Here is a 25,023-nt window from a genome sequence, read left to right on the forward strand (position 1 = left end):
TCATTAGTAATACTCCGAGATGGTTTATTTTTATTTTGTTCAAGTAAATTGTCTAGTTTTATGTACAATTCAGCTAAATTTGCCTTTTTTTTATTTAATTTATTCTCTTTTGCTGCTAAGCTTATAAAAAGGCCCCTTATTACTGATTTATAAGCACACCAAGTCATTGCTGGAGAGACATCTTTGTTTCTGTTTTCTTTGAAAAAATAATCTGTTGTATCTTTGATTTGTTTAAGATTGTCTTCATTTGTAAGTAACCAGTCTTTCATTTTCCAGTCAGCTCTTGTTCTTTGATGTTGTTCTTTTATATCTAGGATGACCGGATTATGATCTGACCATGTAGTGGCTATTATAAAAACCTTTTTAATTTGGCTCGCTAAGTTTCTGTCCCCCAAAAAGAGATCAATTCTAGAATATGAGCAGAAAGCTTTTGAGAAACAGGAAAAATCCTTTTCCTTCGTATGAAATATCCTCCAATAATCTAAAAGTTGGGCTTGTTTAATTAATTCTGAAAATTTTTTAGCAGTCATCTTCAAGTTTCCATAGTTACTGGTTTTTGTTTTAGAACTTCGGTCTATCTCAATATCGGGTACGCAGTTAAAATCTCCCATAACCATAACTCGGCCCATTTTCATGCGTTCAGTTTTATTAAGCACTTTTTTAATAAATGCAATTTGTGATTGATTTGGTGCGTATATATTCACTAACGTATATTTTTGATTATTAATTTCTGCTACTAATATAATGTATCTGCCTTCCAAATCAATTTCTTGGTATATAATTTTTAATGATATATTCCTAGAAAATAAGAAGGCTACTCCTCTTTTCTTTTTTTGACTCATAGAGGCACTAATTATAGTAGGAAAAAATTTAGATTTAAGATTGTTTTTATCTTGCGCTCTCCAGTGGGTTTCCTGTAGGGCTGCAATCTGGATTTGTTCTTTTTTGAGAAACTCAAGGATTGTATATCTTTTAAATTGTGAGTTTATCCCCTGTGCATTAATCGTCGCTAGCCTCATTTTATTTTATGTATCCTATTTCTTTTCCTTCGAGGACTGATAAGTTCACCATCTGTACTAACAAACATATAAAACACAACATAAAACGTACAATGTCTGCCTTTTACTAGGCAAAAAACTATGTATCTATTCCCTCCCTTGTGTTCCTCCCTACCTAGGCCTCCCATAGCCTTCGGGGGGAAGCCCTGCCAAAAACACAGGGAGAGAAAACAACAATCCAAAAACGACACCGACTCTCTAATCAGTGACGTCGAAAATGTCCCCATACTCTATGCTCGCAGAAAAGAAAAAGTGTCGAGATCTGCGAGCTAGAGTTTCTCCTTGGCCGGACGGGTGTAGTGGATAAAAATAATACCAGAAGGGAAAAAAAAAAAAAAAATAATTATTCCCATTTCATACTTTTTTTTTTCTTATTTTTTTGTTTCTTGTTTTGCCAAAATAGCTCTTTCGTTAAATTTTAGTGTAAGTTTAAAATTTTAATATATCTTTGTTTCTCAAATATTAAATTTATTTGCATTTATTTTATATCAAAATATTTCTATAAAGTTACTTCTGATATTTATTCCCATTTCATTAGTTTTTTTTTTCTTTCTTTCTCCCTTTATTTGATCTAAATAGCCTTTTAATTAAACCCAAAAAATTGTTTTTAGTGTATTTAGTGTATTTTATATTTTAATATACCTTTAAGTCCAAGGTATTACCTTTATTTTGTGTCATAATCTTTCTATCAAATTACCTCTAATATATCGTGTATTTACTTATTATTATTGTGGTTAGTATAAACACTCCTGTTCTTTTATCTATTTTAGTTTTTTCCCTTTTTTTTTCTCCCCTTTTTTCTCCCTCTTTTCCCTTCTCTTTTCTTCCCTTTATCACTTCTTTCCCCCATTTTTCTTAGTTTTCAGGAGAGATTTAGCTTAATAGTGTGGGACCACCCTTTACATTTCTATGGCCTCTAGTGTAGCTTTAATCCTAATTTATTTGTTTTATGTTGTGTTATATATGTGCGAGAAAAAAAAAAAAAAAAAATACCTTGTGCAATGACTTATTTTAAATTCCCTTCTAGTAGCCATTGTTCTAATTTCTGCGGTTTATCAAAGGTCAGTCTTTGGTTATTATGTGTTAGGTTTATGCGTGTCGGAAATCCCCAGGCATATTTAATTGCATTTTTTCTAAGGACCTCTGTCTGATTGGTAAAAAATTTCCTTTGAAGTCTGGTCTGGTATGAGAGATCTTGAAAAATCTTAATTTGATGGAAGATTGACCCCTTCAGGTCTTTTGTTGTCATTGCCTTCATAATTTGCGTCTTAAAACGGAATGATTGTAGGCAAATAATTGTGTCTCTCGGGGCTTGTTCTGGTACGTTACCAGGTTTATAAATTCTATGACATCTTTCAATGCCGCTTGTACCGTTATCTGAATTAACCCCCAGAAACAAAAAAAACTCTACACAATAGTCTTCTAGATTTGCATTTACAACAGTCTCCGGGATCCCCCTAATTCGGAGGTTTTGTCTTCTAGATCTATCTTCTAAATCCGTAATCTTCTTTTTCAGGGTCTCTAGAGTTTCATCCAATTTATTTATATTATCCGTATTGTTTTTTTGTTGTATATTTATTTGGTCCGTCTTCTCTTCTAACAATACCACTCTTCTTCCTATATTTAGAATCTCATTTTTTATTTCTCTAGACTGCAGGTTTATTTCTTCTTTTATTTTCTCAAATTGGATCTCCAGGCATTTGGATAAATATCCGGCAGTGATAGATACATTTTCTTCCCATGAGCTATCTGACAAAATTTGTCTATCTCAGTCTCTTTGGGGTCCAATATAGGTATTGATTCTTCTTGTATAGATTTAGTACTACTCCCCTTGTTTAATTGGGGAGAGAAAAAACCTGAGGTCCTCCTTTCTATAGCTGGTTCTTGTTTTTTAGCAGTTCTTTTTAAATTCTGTTTACCTTCTGAGTTTTTTTTTGAGGCCATTTACTCCTCCTCTCTTTCCCTTCTCTTTCACTTTCTCTTTCTATTAGCGTTCTATTTCTTTCTCTGTTTTTTTTTTTTTATATATATTTTTTTTTATATTTTTGTTTTTTTTTGTTTTATGTTCCTATATTTTTTTCTCAGTAAGGTTTCCTTTAAATCTTAATAGTTCTTAATAAATGATTAAAGGAAGATAAGGATATCAATTACTGCGATAGTAGTGCAATAATAGTAAATAGTAATACGTAGTAGGGTATAAAACCTGAATATGGACCTTAATGTACACTTAGTGACTGAGTGACTGGGTGATCTATAAGCTCTGTTAGCTAATACGTGGATATAGCATACATGTAGCATATATATATAGCAAACCAGCCGGTATACTTATCCACTTCTCCGTTTAAGTGTCCTGGGGGGTCACTCCCATCACTCCCATCACTCTTTTCCAGCCGTCACTGGGCGGACGGAATTAGTTTTCCACTTAGAAAAATAAGCGTTTGGGACCTGTCTTCTCTCTCGACCGCTCAGCAACCGCTCAGCAACACCGCATCGCCCAGTACCGCCAACCGCAGCGGAAAGCAAATCAGGCGTCTTCCCTCACAACGCCCCGCTCTGCTCAGTGTCTCCCATCTTCCGGCCAAGGAAAAAAACCCGCGAGACGCGGCGTGCCTCCGTGCGCCGTCCCACGTCCTACGTCATCCCCCCCAGCGAGGGGCGCCTGACCAAATTAAACTTAACTTTTAATGTCCAAGGTTATAGATCAACGTTTCAGTTCGTCTTGCAAACTTTCATCAAACTTTACATCCTGCTGAAAGTTTGCAAGACGAACTGAAACGTTGATCTTTAACCTTGGACATTAAAAGTTAAGTTTTATTTTACTTTTGAAGTCCTGAGAGTGCTATCCTTTAGCTGTTTCTATATCATTTGCTGACAAGTACCAGGCATCTACACCTTAGTAAGTGGAGTGCAAAATTATTTTCTCGTATATACCGTATTTATCGGCGTATAACACGCACCGGCGTATAACACGCACCTCATTTTTAGAAAGAAATTCCAGGAAATTTCCCCCCCTCCCATAGTATTCCCCCCCCTCATCCCATAGTATTCCCCCCTCATCCCATAGTATTCTCCCCCCCTTTCCATAGTATTCTCCCCCCTCCCATAGTATTCCCCCCCCCCATAGTATTCTCCCCCATAGTATTCTCCCCCCTCCCCTCCCATAGTATTCTCCCTCCCTTCCATCCCATAGTAATCTCCCCCTCCCCTCCTATAGTATTCTCCCCCCTCCCCTCCCATAGTATTCTCCCCCCCTCCCCTCCCATAGTATTCTTCCCCCTCCCCTCCCATAGTAATCTCCCCCTCCCCTCCCATAGTAATCTCCCCCCTTCCCTCCTATAGTATTCTCCCCCCCTCCCCTCCCATAGTATTCTCCCCCCTCCCCTCCCATAGTATTCTCCCCCCTCCCCTCCCATAGTATTCTCCCCCCTCCCCTCCCATAGTATTCTCCCCCTCCCCTCCCATAGTATTCTCCCCCCCTCCCCTCCCATAGTATTCTCCCCCCCTCCCCTCCCATAGTATCCCCCCCCTCCCCTCCCATAGTGTATTTTCCCCCCCTCCCCTCCCATAGTGTACTTTCCCCCCCTCCCCTCCCCTAGTGTACTCCCCCCCTCCCCTCCCCTCCCCTCCCCTCCCATAGTGTACTTTCCTCCCCCTCCCCTCACCTCCCATAGTGTACTTTCCTCCCCCTCCCCTCACCTCCCATAGTGTACTTTCCTCCCCCTCCCCTCACCTCCCATAGTGTACTTTCCTCCCCCTCCCCTCCCCTCCCATAGTGTACTTTCCTCCCCTCCCATAATTACTTACCTGTCCTGAAGCATGGGCCGGCTTCACAGCGCGCACCGCGGTACAGGAACTTTAATTTCAGGTTCCGGTTTCCGGCGGGACTGAAAGGAAGTGTGCACACTATTGTGCACACTTCCTTTCAGTCCCGCCGGAAACCGGAACCTGAAATTAAAGTTCCTGTACCGCGGTGCGCGCTGTGAAGCCGGCCCACGCTTCAGGACAGGTAAGTAATTATGGGATATCGGCGTATAACACGCACCCACGATTTTTCCCCTATTTTCAGGGGAAAAAAGTGCGTGTTATACGCCGATAAATACGGTATATATATATATATATATATATATATATATATATAACATTGTTGCAGCATTGTTTGGTAAATTAGCATGCAATTTTTTAAAAATTTGTAGATCTGGATCAATTATTACATATATAATACCCACATTTATATACACAAGACAACAAAGCTTTTTAAACTTACATGCTTTACTTTTTTTTTCTGCAAATAACAGGCATCATACTTCAAAATTCTGAATAAATATTTATAAAATTTTAAGAAGAATAAAGGAGGATTTGCATGCAGTCAAACATTAATGTGTATTTACCTATTAATGTTTTGTATGTTCTGTACTTATTAATTTAGTGTGTGCTTTGTGCTGAAGAAGATGAACAATTCAGGACATGAAATACAATATGCTGACCAAGAGTTTGTTTTAAATAAGCTCATTACTAAAGAATATTTTGTATTTGGATATAATTTGGGATAATGCATTTCCATTCCCCACTAAATCGAGCAACTGTCAATAGATATACAGTGTGGGTTAGTCTTATTTGGGAATATTAGTGAGGTTCAGGTCGTCTATTTCCCAGCAAACACACCTTAAGGTTAGTCAATAAATTGGGAATAATTGGAAATTAAAAGGTATTATTTGGACCAAATTAGACAATCTGCAAATATAGCTCAATTGAAGCATTTCCACTCCAGTTATATTGTCTTAAAATTCACACTTTGGCAAATAACACTATATATGTTTCATCAAGGTTTGCCTCTTCACTAGTGATATGGCAAATTCAGATTGGTAATCTTCCCGTTGATCTCTATGTTAATTCTTCTCTATTATTGCAATCAATGTAGCTGTGTGTGTTATCTCTGCTCTTTGAGGTATTCACTATAGACTCCAAATTGTAGAAAACGAAAATTTGAATGCCAACGTTTAAGTTTAAATAGCTCATCAAGAAAAATGCTCCGGCTCTGCTCTAGTCACTGTTGTGCCATTTCTATTTTGATTCCCTACAATTTGGAGTTTTGTGTGTACAATTTAATATGAAATTAGCTGCTTGCAGGTTAATTATTATAAATATGAAGCCTACAATTAGCTTGTATTTTGAGAAAGATGAATTGTATATAAATATTTACCTCTTCATCCATTGTCTTGGCACTAGTCACACTTTGATCCATTCCTTTTTTTTTTTTTTAAATATGTCAACTTTATCAGCCCTCGTTCAGGCTAACTTTTCAACTCAGTTTCTGGTCCATCATCAGGGACTTTAAACTCAGTATTCTTTATCACATACAACACATATATAACAATAAGGTTTTAAAAATGATACAGAAATCAGAATACAAATGTCACAACTGTTAGAGACTCATATTGTGGCACTCATATTGACACAGTGCGTCAATCTGGCATCCTTATTAGTGCGGTCTGCTCCACTTGTTTCTCCACTTGTTTCTTACATTAGTCCTGACTTGTGTCATTTTTTCAGTGACACCATATGGATACATTCAGGCATAAAAATTTGACACCCACTAATCAGTCTTCTTAGTTCTACCCATGTGTCCTTTTGCAGTCTTTATTACCTGAAAGTGCATTATATACAGTGCCCTGATTTTCTAGTTTTGACTTGGCTTAATCTTCTTGTTTGGTCTGACTTCTGTGATCCTTGACCTTTGTCTATATCTCCTCTCTGTGTTATACGTAATCCCTGACCTCAGTTTGTTTTTATTCATGCTTAGTCTTTGTGCAGACTGTTTCCTATATTTTCACATATTAAGCCCACTCATTCTAAGGACTGATACTGTTACCTTCTAAACCTACTATATCCTCTTTGCCCGTGGTGTACATGCTAGGGTATACTCACCTTGAAAATAAGTCTTCACTATGGGGCAGAAGACCTCAATGTTGCTCTGCACAGCTGAGCAAAGTGTCTTTGGATAAATGAGCTAGAAATATTGAAATTAAATAGTCTGGAAGAAATGTATCTTGCTGGCAGAGGCTGAACATTCCAAAAGATTCCCAAAACGCCCAACATATTTTGCATTTGCATAAATCTTCTTCAGAATAGAGCGTCCATCAGCAACCAGTGCTACATGGCCCAAGGCTTATAAAGTCAAAATACTTTCCCCTGATTACAACTGTCATAAATCTTTACATCTGTGTATCAGTAAAATGATCAAACTTGTGGGGAAAGAGTTTTCATATATTATAATAGAGATTGATTACAGATATAATTACATTTTATTCCAGTTATTTTCTATGGTATAGATGTCATTGGAAATCAAATTTTCCATTAAATACACTCGCAATTTCAAATCAGGATATATCTAGCCGTGCAATATAGATATCTAAATAAAATAGCTAATTTATCTTAGTATTTTATTTTAATGCTATTGTGGCATTGAATTGTTTTTTTGTAAAGCACTTTTTAAAAAATTCTGTATAAATTTTTTCTGTTAAATAATTGAACAGTAATGGTTAATGTAAATAGCCACAATCTTAGAGAGATCTTGAAAGACTGACATGGGCTTATTAAACTGAGTGTTTATGTGAATTGCATTCTGGTAAAAGACTGTATTTAAATAGAATTTTCATAAAGGTTTCCAATTACCTTGTCTGCTGTCAGTTTATAATACTGTTTGGCACTGTCATATCAAACCAATACAAATAATTTCAACTCTTAATGTATTATTCACCTTTATGACATTAAAATTAATTTTAGGCCTCCCCCAGGAAAATCTAAACTACTTTCTTTGCAGAAGGGAAAAAACAAACATAACAAGTAGAATAATAGCCTTAATAATAGAATAATTTAAGAAATTGGTCACGGTGTAGATTATGGGGACACACAATGTACAAATTATGATATAAGTTCTGTTTGAAAGATAATTTTTTTTTTTTTTTTTTTTTTCTCCTCATTTAGATATTAGTTATAGTTGACTTTGCTAGGACAGCTCGCTGGGCCTAGTGGCCGGCTTGCCCCTCTTGGTGTAGTGATACTACACTGTTTCCGTTGATCTCTATTACTACCAGAGATCTACGGTTAATTCTTTTTTTTTTTTTCTTTTTTCTGATTTTTTCTCTAGCTATCGGCTGGATGAAGATGATGGATCTGTTTCGATTCAATTTTAACTTGTTTGTGTTTGGTGTAGTCTGGTGTCTTGCTGTGTTGTTTTTTTTCTGTCTGTTTTTTCTTTTTTTAGAGCATATGAATTTTTTGATAAATCCAGGACAACAAAAGATATTAAAATTCCTGCATATGGATACTGGGGGTTTCAACATAAGTATATTCGAATAACTTATTGACAAACAGAAATGTTAAAATTTCTATCTTTAAATGTCCAAGGGTTAAATACCAATAAAAAAAGGAGCAGATTATATGATACTCTTGGGGAACATAACATTCAAGTGGCATTCTTACAGGAAACACATTGGCTGCAGGGTCTTAAGCAAAGATGGGGTGGGGACAAATTTGTTAATATAGTTCATGCTTCCTTAAGAGACAAGAAAAAAAGAGGAGTTGCAGTTGTTTTCAACAGCAATATAGATTTGCAAATTGAATATATCGAATTGGACCCAAAAGCTAGATATATAATTATCGTTTGTGTAATGGATAAACTGTCCTATACTTTAGTAAATGTATATCTACCGAATGTCGACCCTATGACAAAGTTTCTATCTATAATGGATAGAGTTGATAAAGTATCTAAGGGATATCTAATTATAGCTGGAGATTTTAATTGTGTGGCGAACCCTAAAATGGATAAGACATATACTCCGACTACTTCAATTGATAAAAGAATGGTCAAACAGTCTAAAAAATTTAATAACATTTGTAAACAATATAATTTACATGATATTTGGAGACTATTACATCCACTGGAAAAAGACTACTCCCACCAATCGTGTGTGCATGGCTCATACTCACGTATTGATCTATGTCTATTAGACGCTAATTCGATACCCTTATGTAATTCAATTGAAATTAAAGAGAGTCTATGGTCTGATCATAGTCTCATTCTAATAGACTTTGGCAAGAGATCTTCTAGGGTACGCACTACTTGGAGACTGAATGATGCTCTTATCAATGATACGAAAAATAAGGAAGAATTAACCCAATTATTAAAATTTTTTTGGTTAGAAAACAGCTCCTCTGATACATCGCCGGCAAATAACTGGTGTACACACAAATCAGTTATGCGAGGTTATCTAATTAAATTAGCCCATATAAAGAGATCTATGAAGGGTAAGACCCTATCTGATCTGTATATCGAGTTCTATAACTTGTCTAAGTTAAATAAACAAAATCCATCTGCAGAAATGAAAACTAAAATAAATGATGTACAAAAACAAATTAATTTAAAAGTGGAAGAAAAAATTAAATTAAATATTTACAAATTAAGATTAAAAAACTATTGTACAGGTAACAGAGCTAATAAAAATTTGTCAAAAAGACTACAAAATTACCACGCAAAAAATCGAGTAGAACAACTGATAGATGGCCAAAAGGTCTATTCTACACCCGCTGCAATAGGGGAGAGATTCAATCAATTTTATGAAGATCTATATAACCTCAAAATGTCCCCTAATCTAATGGATATTCAAAACTATTTAGCGGACACTCAGATCCCAAAAGTTTCAGCGCATGATCTATTAATTCTAAATAGGATTATTTCGGCTGATGAAGTTAAATTCCAAATAAATAGACTCCCTATTAATAAAACCCCGGGCCCTGACGGTTTTACGAATCTATATTATAAACAGATGCAGTCCTTATTAATCAATCCTTTAACAGACATGTTTAATCAAATAGCTCTAAACAAACTTTTTCCAACTGAATTACTACAGGCTAATATTATTCCGATATTGAAACCTGATAAAATTAGTAACAACCCTAGTAATTATAGACCTATAGCTTTGATTAATGTGGATATGAAGATCTATGCGGCCATAATTGCTGACAGAATTAAGACTATTATTGCGACATTGATTCATCCAGATCAGATAGGGTTTGTCCCGGGTAGGCAAGCATCAAACAACACTAGAAGAATAATTGACACTCTAGACTGGGCTAACAGATATCGGATTCCCTTCCTGGCCCTGTCATTAGATGCCGAAAAAGCATTCGACAGGGTCGGGTGGGGTTATCTTAGCGAACTTCTTATTGCGTTTGGGTTCACTGGATGGATACACGACGCCATTATGGCTCTGTATTCCTCCCCTACAGCGAGAACGGTAGGACCAAATATCACAGCAGGGTGGTTTGCACTTAAAAACGGCACACGACAAGGATGTCCTCTTTCCCCCCTGCTGTATATCTTGTCTATTGAGCCTTTGGCAATCAATATTAGGAATAATCCTTTGATCCAAGGTGTCCATACGAATTCGATGGACGCTAAAATATCATTATACGCGGACGATGCGTTACTCACTCTTACATCCCCAGAGTCTTCTCTAAAATTTCTAATGATCGAAATTAATAAATATTCTACAATTTCGAACTTTAAGCTAAATATAACCAAATCCACAGTAATGTATGTGAATATGAACAATGACCTGGTAAACACTTTAGCCCACGCCTATAAATTCGTATGGACAGACTTGGAATTAAATTATCTAGGACTATATATAACTGCCAAAGTGACAGCTATAATGGAGAGGAATATAATGTTCTTTATGAGAAATATGAATCTCAAACTAAAAAGATGGAAAAATTTAGAAACTTCCTGGCAAGGCAAAATAAATATTATTAATGCGTATATATTGCCTAAATGGCTATACTTATTCTCTATGATTCCACTCAAAGTCCCTGGGCCCTGGTTGGCTATGATTCAATCCAGTTTCAATAATTTTATCTGGAATAATAAAAAACCTAGAATTGCTCAAAAGATATTAACTAGAAAACTGTCTAACGGAGGTTTAAACTTTCCTAGTATTACCTACAGTTATCATGCTAATATTATTAGACATATCTACCTCCTTCAGGACCCTGAGCAGGTCTTAGAATCATGGTATACTATTGAATCTGAAATGGTCCAAACAGATAGACTGCAACACTCGATGTGGATAGTTACAAAGAACTCTCTAATGAATTTGTTTAAGAACTCAACGATACTATTCCAAATCCTAGAAGAGTGGTTATTAATTAAGAAAAAACTAGCCCTAGGAAATATGATACCCAAATCATGCACAATTGACATACTGCAAATTCTTATAGAAGATCTTTCTTTAAAGAATTGGGCTAACGCTGATAGAATAAAGTTTTCACAAATTATGCAAGGAGATAATATTTTGCCATTTCAGAGCATAATTGATATTTTCCACATTCCACGCAGGGAAATTTTTACTTATCTGCGGATAAAAAACTATATCCATAAAAATGTGCTCAAATCGTCTTCTATCTATGCGAAAAAGTTGGAAGTTATATTTAAGTCTCAACCCATTAAAAAGAGCATGTCTGTCGCCTTATCAATGCTGGAAGTTCTTAAAGAGTCCCCATATAGTTTGATTAAGAAGTGGGAACAAGATTTAGAACTGCAAATTTCTTTAGACGACTGGAACTCCTCTTTGAGTTGGGTGAATAAATATATCCATTGTCTGAACCTGTCGGAATGCCACTTCAAAGTTCTCTATAGATGGTATTATACACCTGCTAGACTAGCTAAAATGTTTCATTCTTCTGATCCAACTTGTTGGAGATGTGGTAGCCATTTAGGTACTTACATACATATCTGGTGGACATGTCCAGCTGTTAAGTCTATCTGGTCTTGGGCGTTTAATATTTTCTCATTAATGACTACAAACAGAATTCCGGAGAATGCTGCTTCGGCTATTTTACATCTGAATTTGTCTTTCGATTCACAAAGAGATTTCTGTTTTGCCATTCATTCTTTGGTTGCGGTTAAAATCATTATCGCAAGACACTGGAAAGTATCTAAGTCGTTTGAAAAAAGACTATTGATAGACCAAATTAGATTCCAATTATCAATGGAATATGAGTTGATCAATAATGCGACTTTTACCTCTAAGAAATAAAGATGGTATTGTGAATGGTTAGACAAATATAGTATATTATTTGGATAGTTCTACTATGGCTATAGTGGATATCTGTATAGATAGAGAAAGAAGGGATAAAATTAAAACAGAAGCCAATAACCTCAGTTCATGGAAAGGCAGTGGTTTGTTAGGATGCTCTAAGGAAATTTTTTTTTTTTTTTTTTTTTTCTGTCGTGGTCAATCTATGTTAGTATGCTGCTATGCTGCTATGCTGGTTTATAATTGAATATGCGATTACTGTGTTTGATTATGTACCATCTATCACTTATATATTTGTTTGATACTTGTGTACACTTGTTGATCTGTATTAGTTTCAGCATACTCGTTGTCTATGTTAAATAACAATGAAAAACTTTTTCAATAAAGATATAATAAAAAAAAAAAAAAAAAACATAACAAAACAACAAAATACACATATGCATGCGCGCACACACACACACACTTATACATCTCCATGTATACACATACCTTCCAAGTGTCCCTATTTTGGAGGGGCATTTCATATTTATGGACAAAACCCCTCTCTCTTTGTCTTTCGACATTGCTGGCCTACTGTTTTAGAAGCTCATAATGTTGGTGTGTCACAGCAATAATACTCCCAGTAATGAGTCTTTAAACTACAATAAATGTGGTTAGAAATCAGTCTGTGTAAATAAGATACATTGTTCTTGTTCTAAATTACCCTTTCGTTCATAAATTGTTATTAGTAAGTTACCTAAATTGTCTTAGAAAAGCTCCACTTACACCCCTAAAATGGAAGTGTCCCTCTTTGTCCATTTCAAATGTTGGATGGTATGTGTATTTACATCCATATATACATATTTTCTGTTTAATAATTATAATTCTATTTACTAGCATAGTATACATTGAATGTATGCATGAGGGGAATAAATAGATAGAGTTTAAATTCATAGAATCACACAAATCTCTCAACTTATAAAGTAAATATTCAAAAGTACAAGTATGCGTCACTGGCACAAAGACATTTGGTGATTTCCTGTAATTAATGCACGTGTAAACATGTATATGCTCCTTTGTAATATTCTGAATTTTTATTTTTTTGTCTTTTTGTTGTTGCTTATTACGTTTTGATCTTTAAATATTTAATGCCCCCTCCATCTTCAAAAATGCCCACCAATCTCTGCATTTTGTCTACACTTACTTTTTGTGCGGTTTTGGTACTTCTTGTACTTTTCAAGGTAAACTAGGATAACCAACAAGTTGAGCCTTAAATATAAGAAATTACTCAACAGCAAAGAAAATGGATAGTTTGTATTATGGGTGCTTAAAGTGGCAGGAACAGGCCACGATCATGGATTCTGAAAGGCAGGATAAAAAGAGTCACCCCCAGAACAAAATATGGTCAAGGCAATACAGTGCATTGTAGGGAGTACAAGAAATCACAACAGGGTGCGTGAGTGAGTGGATAGGAGGTTTATATAATAAGTGATTTCTTGCTATTGTCAGTATGTATGATGCTGCTGTATGGGTGCACTGAAAAATAACCAGCCTTAGACCTACTATAAGGGACCTGGAGAGGGCAGTATGAAAGCATCAAATTAGACAGGTTGATGAGCTGTGTGAATATGTAATGGCGACACCATTGTGTATTATGTAACAGTATTGTAAATATACCTTAAACTGAGGAAGTGTTAGTGAAACAGGAAACACAGAATTTTAAGATTTAGCAAATTAGGAGCCTATATAGACTGCAATTTGTCTGTATTTTAACTATTTCACATGACTAAAAAGCAAGCAGCAATGGAATTTTTTTTCTTCAATTTAATTTCGGTGAGCTAGCCTTTTACTCTGGGGTAAGAGGACACTCTTATTGCAAGCATTGGCAGTATTATATGGAGCAAAAGCAAATAGTGCAGCAGAGGGATGTTTTTGTCTATTTGGATAAGTTTGTGTTTTCAATAAATAATGCAGCTTGCTTTTAAATATTTTTTACGTAATATACATGAAGAACTGGGGAGGTTTTAATGTTGGTCAAACATGTGCTCAGAAGATAAGAATTGCCTTAGAATGTCATCATTTGACCTTCAATTTCAAATTACAGCCACGGTCTGTACTCTTTGAAGCCAGATAATGCTTTCTTACTAATTTAATACTGAAGGGGTTAAGAGTAAATGCCTTTATCGTGAATCTACAGAGGCTTTGATTACACTTTCATTATACTGACCAAGATTCAGTACTTTGCCTGTTTGTAGATGCAGTACTAGTATACCCAGTCTAGGTATACTGTCCTGTAACAAATAATCTCGGAAGGCAGACAATATTTGCTAGTTAGCAATAAATTAATGCTCTTATTTGTTCTAGGCTCTCATTGTAAAAATAACCAAAGCAAAAACAGCTGCTTATGCATTTTCATTTTTTTGGTCATGGCTTATCGCTCCCCCGCCACAATCTCATTAACCCCTTAAGGACACATGACATGTGTGACATTTCATGATTCCCTTTTATTCCAGACGTTTGGTCCTTAAGGGGTTAAAGAGGTGGGTGTAGCACCTACCTCTGATCTGCCCATACTCCTCCTATATTCTTTGCCCTGCTTGGGGATACTACTCCAAGCACTGCAAAACTCCTCCATGACTCCATCATGCTGGCTTTGTTGCCACCGTACTGGCGTCTTAATGGAGTGATATCCTATAATCCCTAGCCATCACTAGCTGTGCCAGCTAGGGAGTTACCATAGAAATATCTGTAGTTGCTCTGGGTGGAGAGCAGATGAACCCCCTATAGCAGTTTTTTTCTGCTCCTCCTGTCTCTCAATTTCTTGGCATTCAGAGGAGGACAGGATGGGAGAAAAAAGCTATTTTTGAATAGATGTTTCTCCCGATGTATACACTTGATAGCAAAACTGCCAGCAAGATGTTTAGATGGAATTTTAAGCTGACAGCTTTACTTTAAGTTTATAAATATGCCTTTTTCTGTATATAAAACCAAAAGTAAACTATAGTAACATACAAGGAAAAGTATTCCATCTCCTATTAAGCTATATAGGCACCTGATTATTCCATTAACATTCAGTGGTGTTCAGGGAATATAACAGACAATTAATTTTAATTTACACTGAGAAATATTTACTTTGAGACATATATATTGTTGAAGAACCACTTGTCAATCAAATGTCAGCCTCTAAATCTGTCTATATAACTCTATTCACTAATTAAAATAGTGGCATCAATGTTTTATTGTCGACAGTTAAAACTGACATCTCCTCACCATTATAACATAAATATTCTAAGAATTCTGTTTGCATTAGACAATTAAGGACGCTACTTTCCCAGTTTAAAAATGTAGCGTCTGTAAAATACAGGCCCCTTTATCTGAGAGTAACCACGGCAGATTTTTTATTACACATATTGCCACACTATTATTAAAAGTTTGCTAAAAGTTTTACAAAAGATGTGGTTAAGAATCTTGCTAAATGTATGAACAAGAGAACACACTACAAAAACAAACTAAATTACTCTGTATTTTTCTTTTACTTCATACAATTTAAACATTCTTATTGTGAGTAATAGCACCAATTAAAGAGCAGATAATATAAATAATAAGAAAAGAGCTGATCTAAAAGCCCCAGAAAGATACAGGGGACTGGTGGATATACGCCAAGGGTGCCCAATGTCCCTCTCCCAGCTGGGGAATAACCCTCAATACTTAGAAAAAACTGTAATGGACTAAAAAAGTCCTAAATGGGAGAGTGACAGTAATAAGGGAAGGAAGCCCTACCTTTAAGGATTCTAGGGAAAATAGAAAATACGGGTAACGTAATAGGTAGGGAGAGACCAAAAACGTTTACTGCTGGGGTTGACGAGGTATATATGAACTAATCCCAAAAGCAGAAAAACTAACTAAATAGTTAGAATAATCCAGGCCTTTGCCAGGTACTACCCCAGCATGAATACATAAAACAGGTATTCCAAGAGGTAAAAGTAATGTGAGAATGGGAAAATGAGGAGGGGGCAATCCCCCAAAGATCACAAAACTCAATAACTCAAAAGAGTTAGTCCCTATATTACCTCGGAACTGGTAGAGTTAGTCCCTATTTTACCTCGGACTAGCCACTAATGTCTACCTGAACCAGTCTCCCTACCTAAGAAGAGAAAATAAATAAATCTTTAACTAAACTAGTGCGTATTAGTGCTACCAGGTGAAAAAGTGATAAAAACAACAAAAAGCTTGACTCGCGTTTCGGCGTGTCAGCAAGCCGTCGTCAGGAGCAGTATCTGTAAACTGGCTAGCCTGCTCGTTTATATATTTCACTTGATAGCATAGGAACACAAGCTGTAATGTAATGAAGAGGGGTGTGTACGATTAAATGCTTTCAATTAGCCCATCCGAGTTTGTTCTTCTATTTCTTTTATCTGCCTGTGAAGAATCTCTATAGGTTTAAGAAGTAATGTCCCAGCCCCAAACTTGCACATGTAATGCCTGCAGGATCAATTCAACCTTTCATTGACTTAAAATTACCGTGTTTACTAATTTATACAAAAAGATACTACTATACAACATTGTGCTACAATGAAAATGTTTATTGCCATATATCATAGTAACATTGATGGAATTTCAATTTTAGTGTTATGGTTATTCTTTCTTAACCTCTCTTTCCAAGATGAAATTTGACTGTTTGAATTCGTCGGTTTGAATTTGTTTCTTTCAATTTTGTTTGTTTTAACTCATCTGTTTCAATTTGTTTCAATTAGTCTGTTTCAATCATCTGTTTGAATTCACTAGTTTTAATTAACCAGTTTTAATTTGCCTTTGTGAATTTGCTGGAAAATTTTGAATTTTGCCCCGAATGTAATACACCATCAAATCTAATGCGTATGAAAATTTTGGAAACTTTATTTTTCAAAAAAAATTTCCCAAAATCTTCCCAAAATTATTTTCCCCAAAAAAGTGTGCGCTAGATTCGAGTAAATACGGTACTTCCTGAACCAACTTTAATGCATATGATGCGCTATTTTTTGTCTACTAATTTTTTTTAAAAATAGAAACAAAGACACTGATATGCAGAACGCAGCAGCATAAGCCTATCTGCTTAGCCTTGCCGCAGTTCTAAAACAAAATACTTTATTATGAGTGCACACACACAGCTCAGCCACTCAGCATTATTGTCAATACATAAAGTTGTGTCAAACTGCAAACGTTGATAATATAAATATCTTTTACTAAGGTGGTGAGACGATAAACTATAACATATATCATGAAACATTTATTTATTTCAATATCTTTCCATTTAGACTGTTGACCATACATGCATTGGGGGCAAGATGGGGGTAAATAAATGTACTGCTCCTCCCTGTAAGAAATCTATAGACATGGTAACAGTAGTTCAATATATTCAGCTTGTTTAAGGTTTCAGTGTCTAATTTACTATATCTAGGACAGCCTTGTGGTCAAACTGTTGCTGCTATCTTTAATCTATCTTAAAGTTTGTAAATCAAGGAAATGAGTCTTGTCTTCAGGCTATAAGAAGGATTTCCTTTAAAGCTGCTGACTATTAAGCTTTGATGTCCTTCTGAGATTAGTCCACCTGCTTTGTAACTACTTTAGTAATTAGCTCACATTATTATCAAACTTTTATTTTGAGCAGTTTTCTAAACCAGAGATTCCTTCATGAAGTATTTGGGAGATTTCCTGGAATCGTTTTATTTAACAGTAGAGGGAGCTTATTTACACATTGCTTGCTTCAAAAGCACTGCTTAGCATTTTCCTTCTTTTAAATCTGTTTTAGAACATGTATCACACAAATTGTATCATCTAGCGTCTCTCTCTCTCTCTCTCTCTTTCTATCTACCTATCCATCCATATATATATCGCTATCTATCTATCTATATATCTATCTAGCTATCTATCTATATATCTATCATTATTATTAGTATTAGTATTATTATTGCCATTTATATAGTGCCCATAGCACTTTACAATATTATGAGAGGGGGTATTTAACTATAAACAGGACAATTACAAGAAAGCTTACAGGAAAGATAGGTTGAAGAGGACCCTGCTCAAACGAGCTTACAGTCTATCTATCTATCCATCCATCCATCCATATATATCTCGCTATCTATCTATCAATCTATCTTTCTATCTATTATTATTGCCATTTATATAGTGCCAACAGATTCCATAGCGCTATACAATATTATGAAAGGGGGTATTTAACTATAAACAGGACTATTACAAGAAAACTCACAGGAAAGAAAGGTTGAAGAGGGCCCTGCTCAAACGAGCTTACAGTCTATCTATCTATCTATCTATCTATCTATCTATCTATCTATCTATCTAATGTGCATCCTTTCTCTATCTGTCTGTCCATTCACCTATATGTCTGTCACTCTATCTATCTATTGCTCTCTATATAGCTATCTGCTAGTCTCTTTAACTCTTTGTCTCTACGTGTGTCTTCGCAGGTGTTTAAATGTCTGGGACGTAAGGCACACTTATATGCTAAATAGGGTGGACTCTAGGGCAGAGACAAAATTCATTTTCTACTATTATTTAATGTAGGTTTATACAAAAGAAACTGCTGCAATGACCTAGGTGCCATCGTACCATCCCATGATAAGTAGTCAAAGCATTTTCAAACAGTTTGGCTCTTACCTGGGTCTCCTGGACTCATCAGGTTCAGACAAAATTTATTGATTGAGCACACAATGGATAAAAACAGTTTGACTACTTCCGATAGGACAGTGACAGACGCAACTGGAAACATGACCATTACACTGCCCTTTAAATACATTTTTTTAAAATGTTAATATCATTGGTAGAAATATAATACAATGGACACTTATTGTTAATGTTTATATTAATAGCACAGAAAATATGATGTCAAAGCAAATAAATTGCCATGAAAGAAGGTAAAATAACAATAATGTATAACTTCTAAACAATATGTATAATACAAAAAATCGTAATAATAATAATATTAATAAAAAATATTATTGTTATTATTATAATTATTATAGTTATGTTTTTTTTGTTTATATTCCTTGTTCGTCAAGGGCTCTCTCACAGTATTACAACCATAGTATTTTATAAGAGAAAATTAGATTATGTGCTAGCTTTATTATATTAACTATTAGATTTGTACCATGTGGTTTTTAAATAGATTATTTTCACAGTTCACAGCCATAAATAATCTTTAGAAGTGGTCTCTATGATCTTGAAAGCGTGTGTACAATAGCTGTGTGCATTCCATTTCCTGTTCCTACAAATGTAATCTATTTCAATGTCACTGTCAGTCTGGTTTCTGAATAGCATTTTCTTGTAGTCATGAATCCTGTCACTCAGTGTCCTTCTTATTTATTTTGTCTCTTACTGGCACTATATGTTTATTCACATCTGTATTTCACTTTTCACAATTTATTTTACGGCTGCTTGTTGGGTCACTCATACACGGTCTACAATCCACAATTCACTTTTTTTTCTGATATCTATCTATCTATCTATCTATCTATCTATCTATCTGTCTGTCTGTCTGTCTGTCTGTCCATCGATCCTTCCTTAAGTCCCTCTCTCCATCTATCCATTCACCAGTCCACCCATCCATGGAAAGTCTCATTTTTTCTTAAGACAATATATAGATTTGGATTATATATTTTATTATTATTTTAAGGTTAAGCTCAGTCAAACTGAAACACGAAAAGTTATTTCCTTAAAAGATAGAATTGCATTTAAGTGGGGTGGTGTAAATGTATCTGCACATGCATCCTTTTATTCCAAGACACATTATTACATACTCCTCCTCGTGGCTGCGAGGCACATTGGTAAGGAAAGAATAAAAGAAGGATAACTGGTTGTCAAGCAGATGATTGCTTATATTATGGTGATAACAATATGTCACATTGTTCTTTCTATACCACTATCTTTGCAAATGGCCTATACGTATCTACTATCTCAGAGAAAATTTGGGAATAAAAACCCTAAGCTTAGTGCAATAGTACATTATTTGTATCATTTATTCAGATCTATTGAAGAAATTAGTTAATTGAGACACTCACTGTCAGTAAATCATTTTAGATGATTGAGATGCAGTAAAACTATTTGATGTTTAATTATAAGGAAATAGTAGTTGCTAATTGTGTTAATTAAATCTATGTGCTTTAGTCTTGCATCAGTAAAGCAATGGTGTGTGAATGTCATTTAAAGTTGATGTCATAACATACATTAATAATAATAAAATTAATAATAAAACCAACTTATATTGCACTTGTTTTACGCATTGGACATTGCATGAATACCATTTGTCACTGGCCACTTAATTACAGCAGAGGATAAATAAACAACGATTCTGTCTACACCAGTGTTTATGGGATTAAGCAGCAATACAAGTGCGTTTATTAGCAAATTTATAAGTTAAATAGTCAATTATATAACTGAATTATGTATATTAAACTAACATAATGCTGGTTTAGGATTATATTTTAGGGGAAAAAAAAAAAATATATATATATATATATATATATATATGTGTGTATATATATATATGTTCCCCAAAAGGTTTGCACACATGGGAGTCAACAATTCCAAATGACGGGTGCTAGCAACCAGCAGATTGTACAGAACAGTCCAAAAGATAGTCAGCACTCCTGGGACTATTCATTAAAACATCATTTTTAAAATGATAAACATATATATATATATATTTACATATGAATAGCAGATAAAATCATTTAAAAGCAATTAAGTAACTCACAATGTGGCTGTACCTTATCTGCATGTTTTTTTCCCATTTTCTTTGCACGTTTTCTTCACTTAGATTGGGTATTGTTTAGTTCATTATAGTTTCCTTTGAGATCTAGACACACTTATGAAAGGTTACGTTTAACAGAGAACAATAGAGTCTTGAAAGTAAAATATTGACTTACAGTGTGTGTTTTTATTGATTTACAGGTCTCCTGACAAATGCAACAACGGAGCCCCGCAGAAGCAGTTCAAACTTGTGAGAACTACATACTTTAGACAATTTCACTGCTGTGGATCATCATCCTATGTGTCACTTACTCCATCTGTTTCTCCATATCTCATAAAAGACAGCATTGTTTCTCAACCTTATGAGCTAAACTCTGTCCTTCCATGTAAAGGATCATTGGAGATAGGAATATTGTATGTTGTTATGAGATATGCTTGAGCATTAGCAATACAGTTACATGGTTAACATTTCATCTACAGTACTTTATACGCCAGTGAGAGACTTGATGTTACCGACTTGTCTGAATTTCAATATTCTATCAATCTGAAGAGTATTCTCCCCAATCAGCCTTAGAGAGAAGACTGTTTTGTCTACACGAGGACTAAGGTGCAAACACGACTCAATTCTTGTGCCCTGGACTGTCTGAATTGCTTTTATTTTCTTATATGTTGGAATATAAATGAAATAGACCAAAGAGCAAAATTATGTTATCATGGACGCAGACCTATTATCAGAAACCGTTGGGGTTAAATACAAAAGGCTTAACATGAATGCTTACTTATGACTTAAGAAAAAACAAACAAACATGTTTATGGGATTTACAAAGCTAGAGGTTTACTCTCCAATGGACATCTTTATGGACAACTGCAGCAATGTGGACACAGGAAATAGTTCTTCAAAAATACATTTATGGAACCTAACAGAGTATGGAAAAAAAAGAGCGGCCTATGTTAAGAAGAAGAAAAAGAAAAAAGAGCATAGAACACAACACAGACACTGTCTTAATGATATCTTTACTCCTCTGTACTTAGAATGACATTCCCATACTAAAATCCATTTTCTGTTTTAACCAGTAAAATAGGCCTCTTCTACAATTCCATTTTGATAGTTGAAACTGGATAAACCGATATTTGCAAAAGAGCATGTTTGGTCATCTGTGACCTCATTCAATACACCATTTAGCACCAGAAAACAAATTAAAGAAAAAAAAAAAGTAACACTTGTTTGAAAGAGATCATTAAATGTATTTTGAAAAGCCTAAAAATTATATATTTAACAGTTTTTATATGTTGTATATTTGTAGAAAATCCTATTTAACAATTAACGTGGTAACTCTGCAATTCAAATGTCAGAGTTCTATTGTGTTTATTACTTCAGTTGCCTCTGAATACACCGGTGTAGTTTGCTTTCTTCCATTGAGACATTTTGGATGTAAAGCATGATCAGAGAGAGCTGTGTAGAAACAAAGAATAATGTTTATATAATATAAATGCATTCAACCATTGCGCTGTTGGAAGGCAGTTTCTTTTTTTTCTTTTTTTTTTTGTCTTTGAGTACTGGTAAAACTAGTGTAAATCGTTTCCATATAGCTTTTTCATTTTGTGTTCCTTTTAGCTCTCCTTATGAATGCACATATTATACAATATATGGGGATATATATGACAGGTACACCTGGTCCCATAATTTACGTAAGAGCTCCATAATGTTTCTAAAGAGTACAAGATACATTTTGTTTTCTTTCGAGGCTTGTCGATCTCAGTTGGAATGTTCTGTTGATAGAGAGTGCATCTTTATTATTATGATAATAACAGGACTACCCGTACCTAAATAGATATCACCTGTACTTTGTATGAAATTTACCTCATCTTTAGAAATCTATTTTTTATATTCTTCAGTTTCATGAAGTGGGCAGTTAAATTAAAGCTGGTTATGTGAAATTTAAGGCATATGATATGAAACATAAACCATTATTGTACTTTTCAAACATTACCAGTAAGGTACAAATTGGTGTACTGTCTTCCGGGCAGATATTTTTTATTCCTTTTTTTTTTTTTTTAAACTACCTAATACTGTCATCAACAATTACTTTTAACCCTTTTTAATTATTTAGCATGTTCTTAGACCTTAATTACTAATCTAGACATGACATCGAACCACAAATTTACAACACAGAGGACAATTTATTTGAAGCCCTATCTGAGGAAGCAAACAATATTAGACAGTTACACATTTTTAAACAAGACTATTGAATAGCTTTGAATGAATTGTAGGTTTCAAGTAATATATCTTTTAGGGCTGCTGTTACAATTGTTTAAGTTATCATGACATTAAATATATTTTTTCATAATTTCTTTTTTGTTCCTTTGCGTACGACAAATACTGGTGCAACATTTAGCGCAAGTGTTTTTGACAGACTCCATTTGAAATGATCACTTTCATTAGATAAAATAACATGCAAAAATGGTGTTAAATACATATGGGTATGAAAATCATCTAATGCTAACAATGTTTTTGGTGCATTGTTTTAACCCCTTCACCTCCAAGATTTAGAACATACATATTTTTATTTTCTTATAGTAGTGTTAATATTTTCATTAAAATTAACTTCAGCATTTTGAAATGATTGTTACATCATATGCCATCCACTTTTTTTTACTTTTTTTTTTTTTTAAATTTTAATCTTTGCAGTCTTCTTGTTTTTTTACTTTTTTTTAATTCTTTTTAGGCGCATAGATTGGTGGATGGTAATTCAAACTTTTAGTAATAGAACACTCTAAACTCAGGGATGAAGGGGTTAATTGACATAATATGGAGTGGAATAGTTCTATTTTATGCACTCAGAGCAGTAAAAGGTGTTCAGTTTTTTATTGCTTTAAAAGTATTCTCTGTTGTGTTGGTATAGCTAAATTATAAAAATAAAGACAAGTCATTTTTATCAAGCCTTTTGTTCAATAAAACAACTACACTAATGAAATTTATATTTAAATACATTAAGTTCAGGGGATTCTTTTTTTTTATTGAAAAGAAACTTTTCTTTAATTCCAAACATCTCTGCATATAGCAATTTGTGCAATAGTCAAACATTATTTTGAATACTGTCCTGCGTTCAACCCTCCTGAATGACATTTGCAAAAATGTTTGTTTTTGTAAATGAAAGGCCCTAATACATTCTTTTACACTGAGTTATGTTCACAACATAGTGTTTGTAGAAGTGACATGAAGATCATAAAATCGCAAGATAAGAAAACAAATGATCCAACTTTTATGAACTGAATATTTTAATAAATATGACCACTTCTGCCTAATAAAGGTAGTTTTTAGGTCTCATGAATAAAATGTGTACAATTGCCAACTCATTTAATGAGAAGATGGATGGAGTGAAGATATAGACAATAGACAGTTTAACTTATGTGCTTTTTTAAATGAATGGACACAATTAAAGGAAAATACATGCATTATTCAAAAATATATCATACATATTCTTATTTTTAATAAAAACTTCTCTTTTGTATGTTTCAATACAGATATTCACATTTGTTCCATATTTTGTGTTTAAAATGAGATTGATATCAATGCCCAATTATAGGTATGATTTTATTCAAATCCATTAAAAAAGAATAATGTACGTAGTTAAATACAAACTTACATTGAGAAATGCTTATAGTGCTTACAAATTCATTGATGATTTCAAAATGAATATAATATGCAAAAAAATTCTATATCGCTACAGGTTTCACGAAAATTCCATGTCTAATGGGAAACTGTCACTTCTCAGGATTTTGAATATTATGTTTGCTTAACCCCTATATTTAAGACGTGTATTTGCAAAGTATAAAAAAATGATTGTAGCTCTGTGTCAATCAGTGCCAAGCTCTGTCTTTTGCACCTGGCAGTCGGGATAGAGAAAACGTACAGACAAAGGCAGAAATGAAGCAATGTTACTATTTTTCCTCCTTGTTTGCTCTGTGTCTGTCTTGACTGTGCCTGGATCAAACTGGATTTAGAGACCATTCAGGAATTTTTTAATACAAATGTAAAACAAAACAAACCAACATATAATGAAAGGGACACTATAGTCACCTGAACAACTTTAGCTTAATGAAGCAGTTTTGGTGTATAGAACATGCCCCTGCAGCCTCAC

General features: G+C 34.5%; 1 protein-coding gene across 2 annotated transcripts in view; it reads left to right on the forward strand.

The window, feature by feature from the left end:
- The window catches only part of TAFA5 (TAFA chemokine like family member 5), a 516,415-nt gene extending 492,902 nt beyond the window's left edge, over positions 1–23,513 (forward strand). For both annotated transcript variants that reach the window (XM_063446792.1, XM_063446793.1), the window contains one exon: positions 21,083–23,513. Coding sequence is in view for 1 of the 2 variants with exons in the window: in XM_063446793.1 (XP_063302863.1) it covers positions 21,083–21,091 (9 nt within the window). In the remaining variant the exon portion in view is untranslated. The remainder of the gene's footprint in view (positions 1–21,082) is intronic.
- The last annotated feature ends 1,510 nt before the right edge of the window (positions 23,514–25,023 follow it).

The sequence above is a fragment of the Pelobates fuscus genome, chromosome 3 (genome assembly GCF_036172605.1).
Source record: "Pelobates fuscus isolate aPelFus1 chromosome 3, aPelFus1.pri, whole genome shotgun sequence".
Classification (NCBI taxonomy): domain Eukaryota; kingdom Metazoa; phylum Chordata; class Amphibia; order Anura; family Pelobatidae; genus Pelobates; species Pelobates fuscus.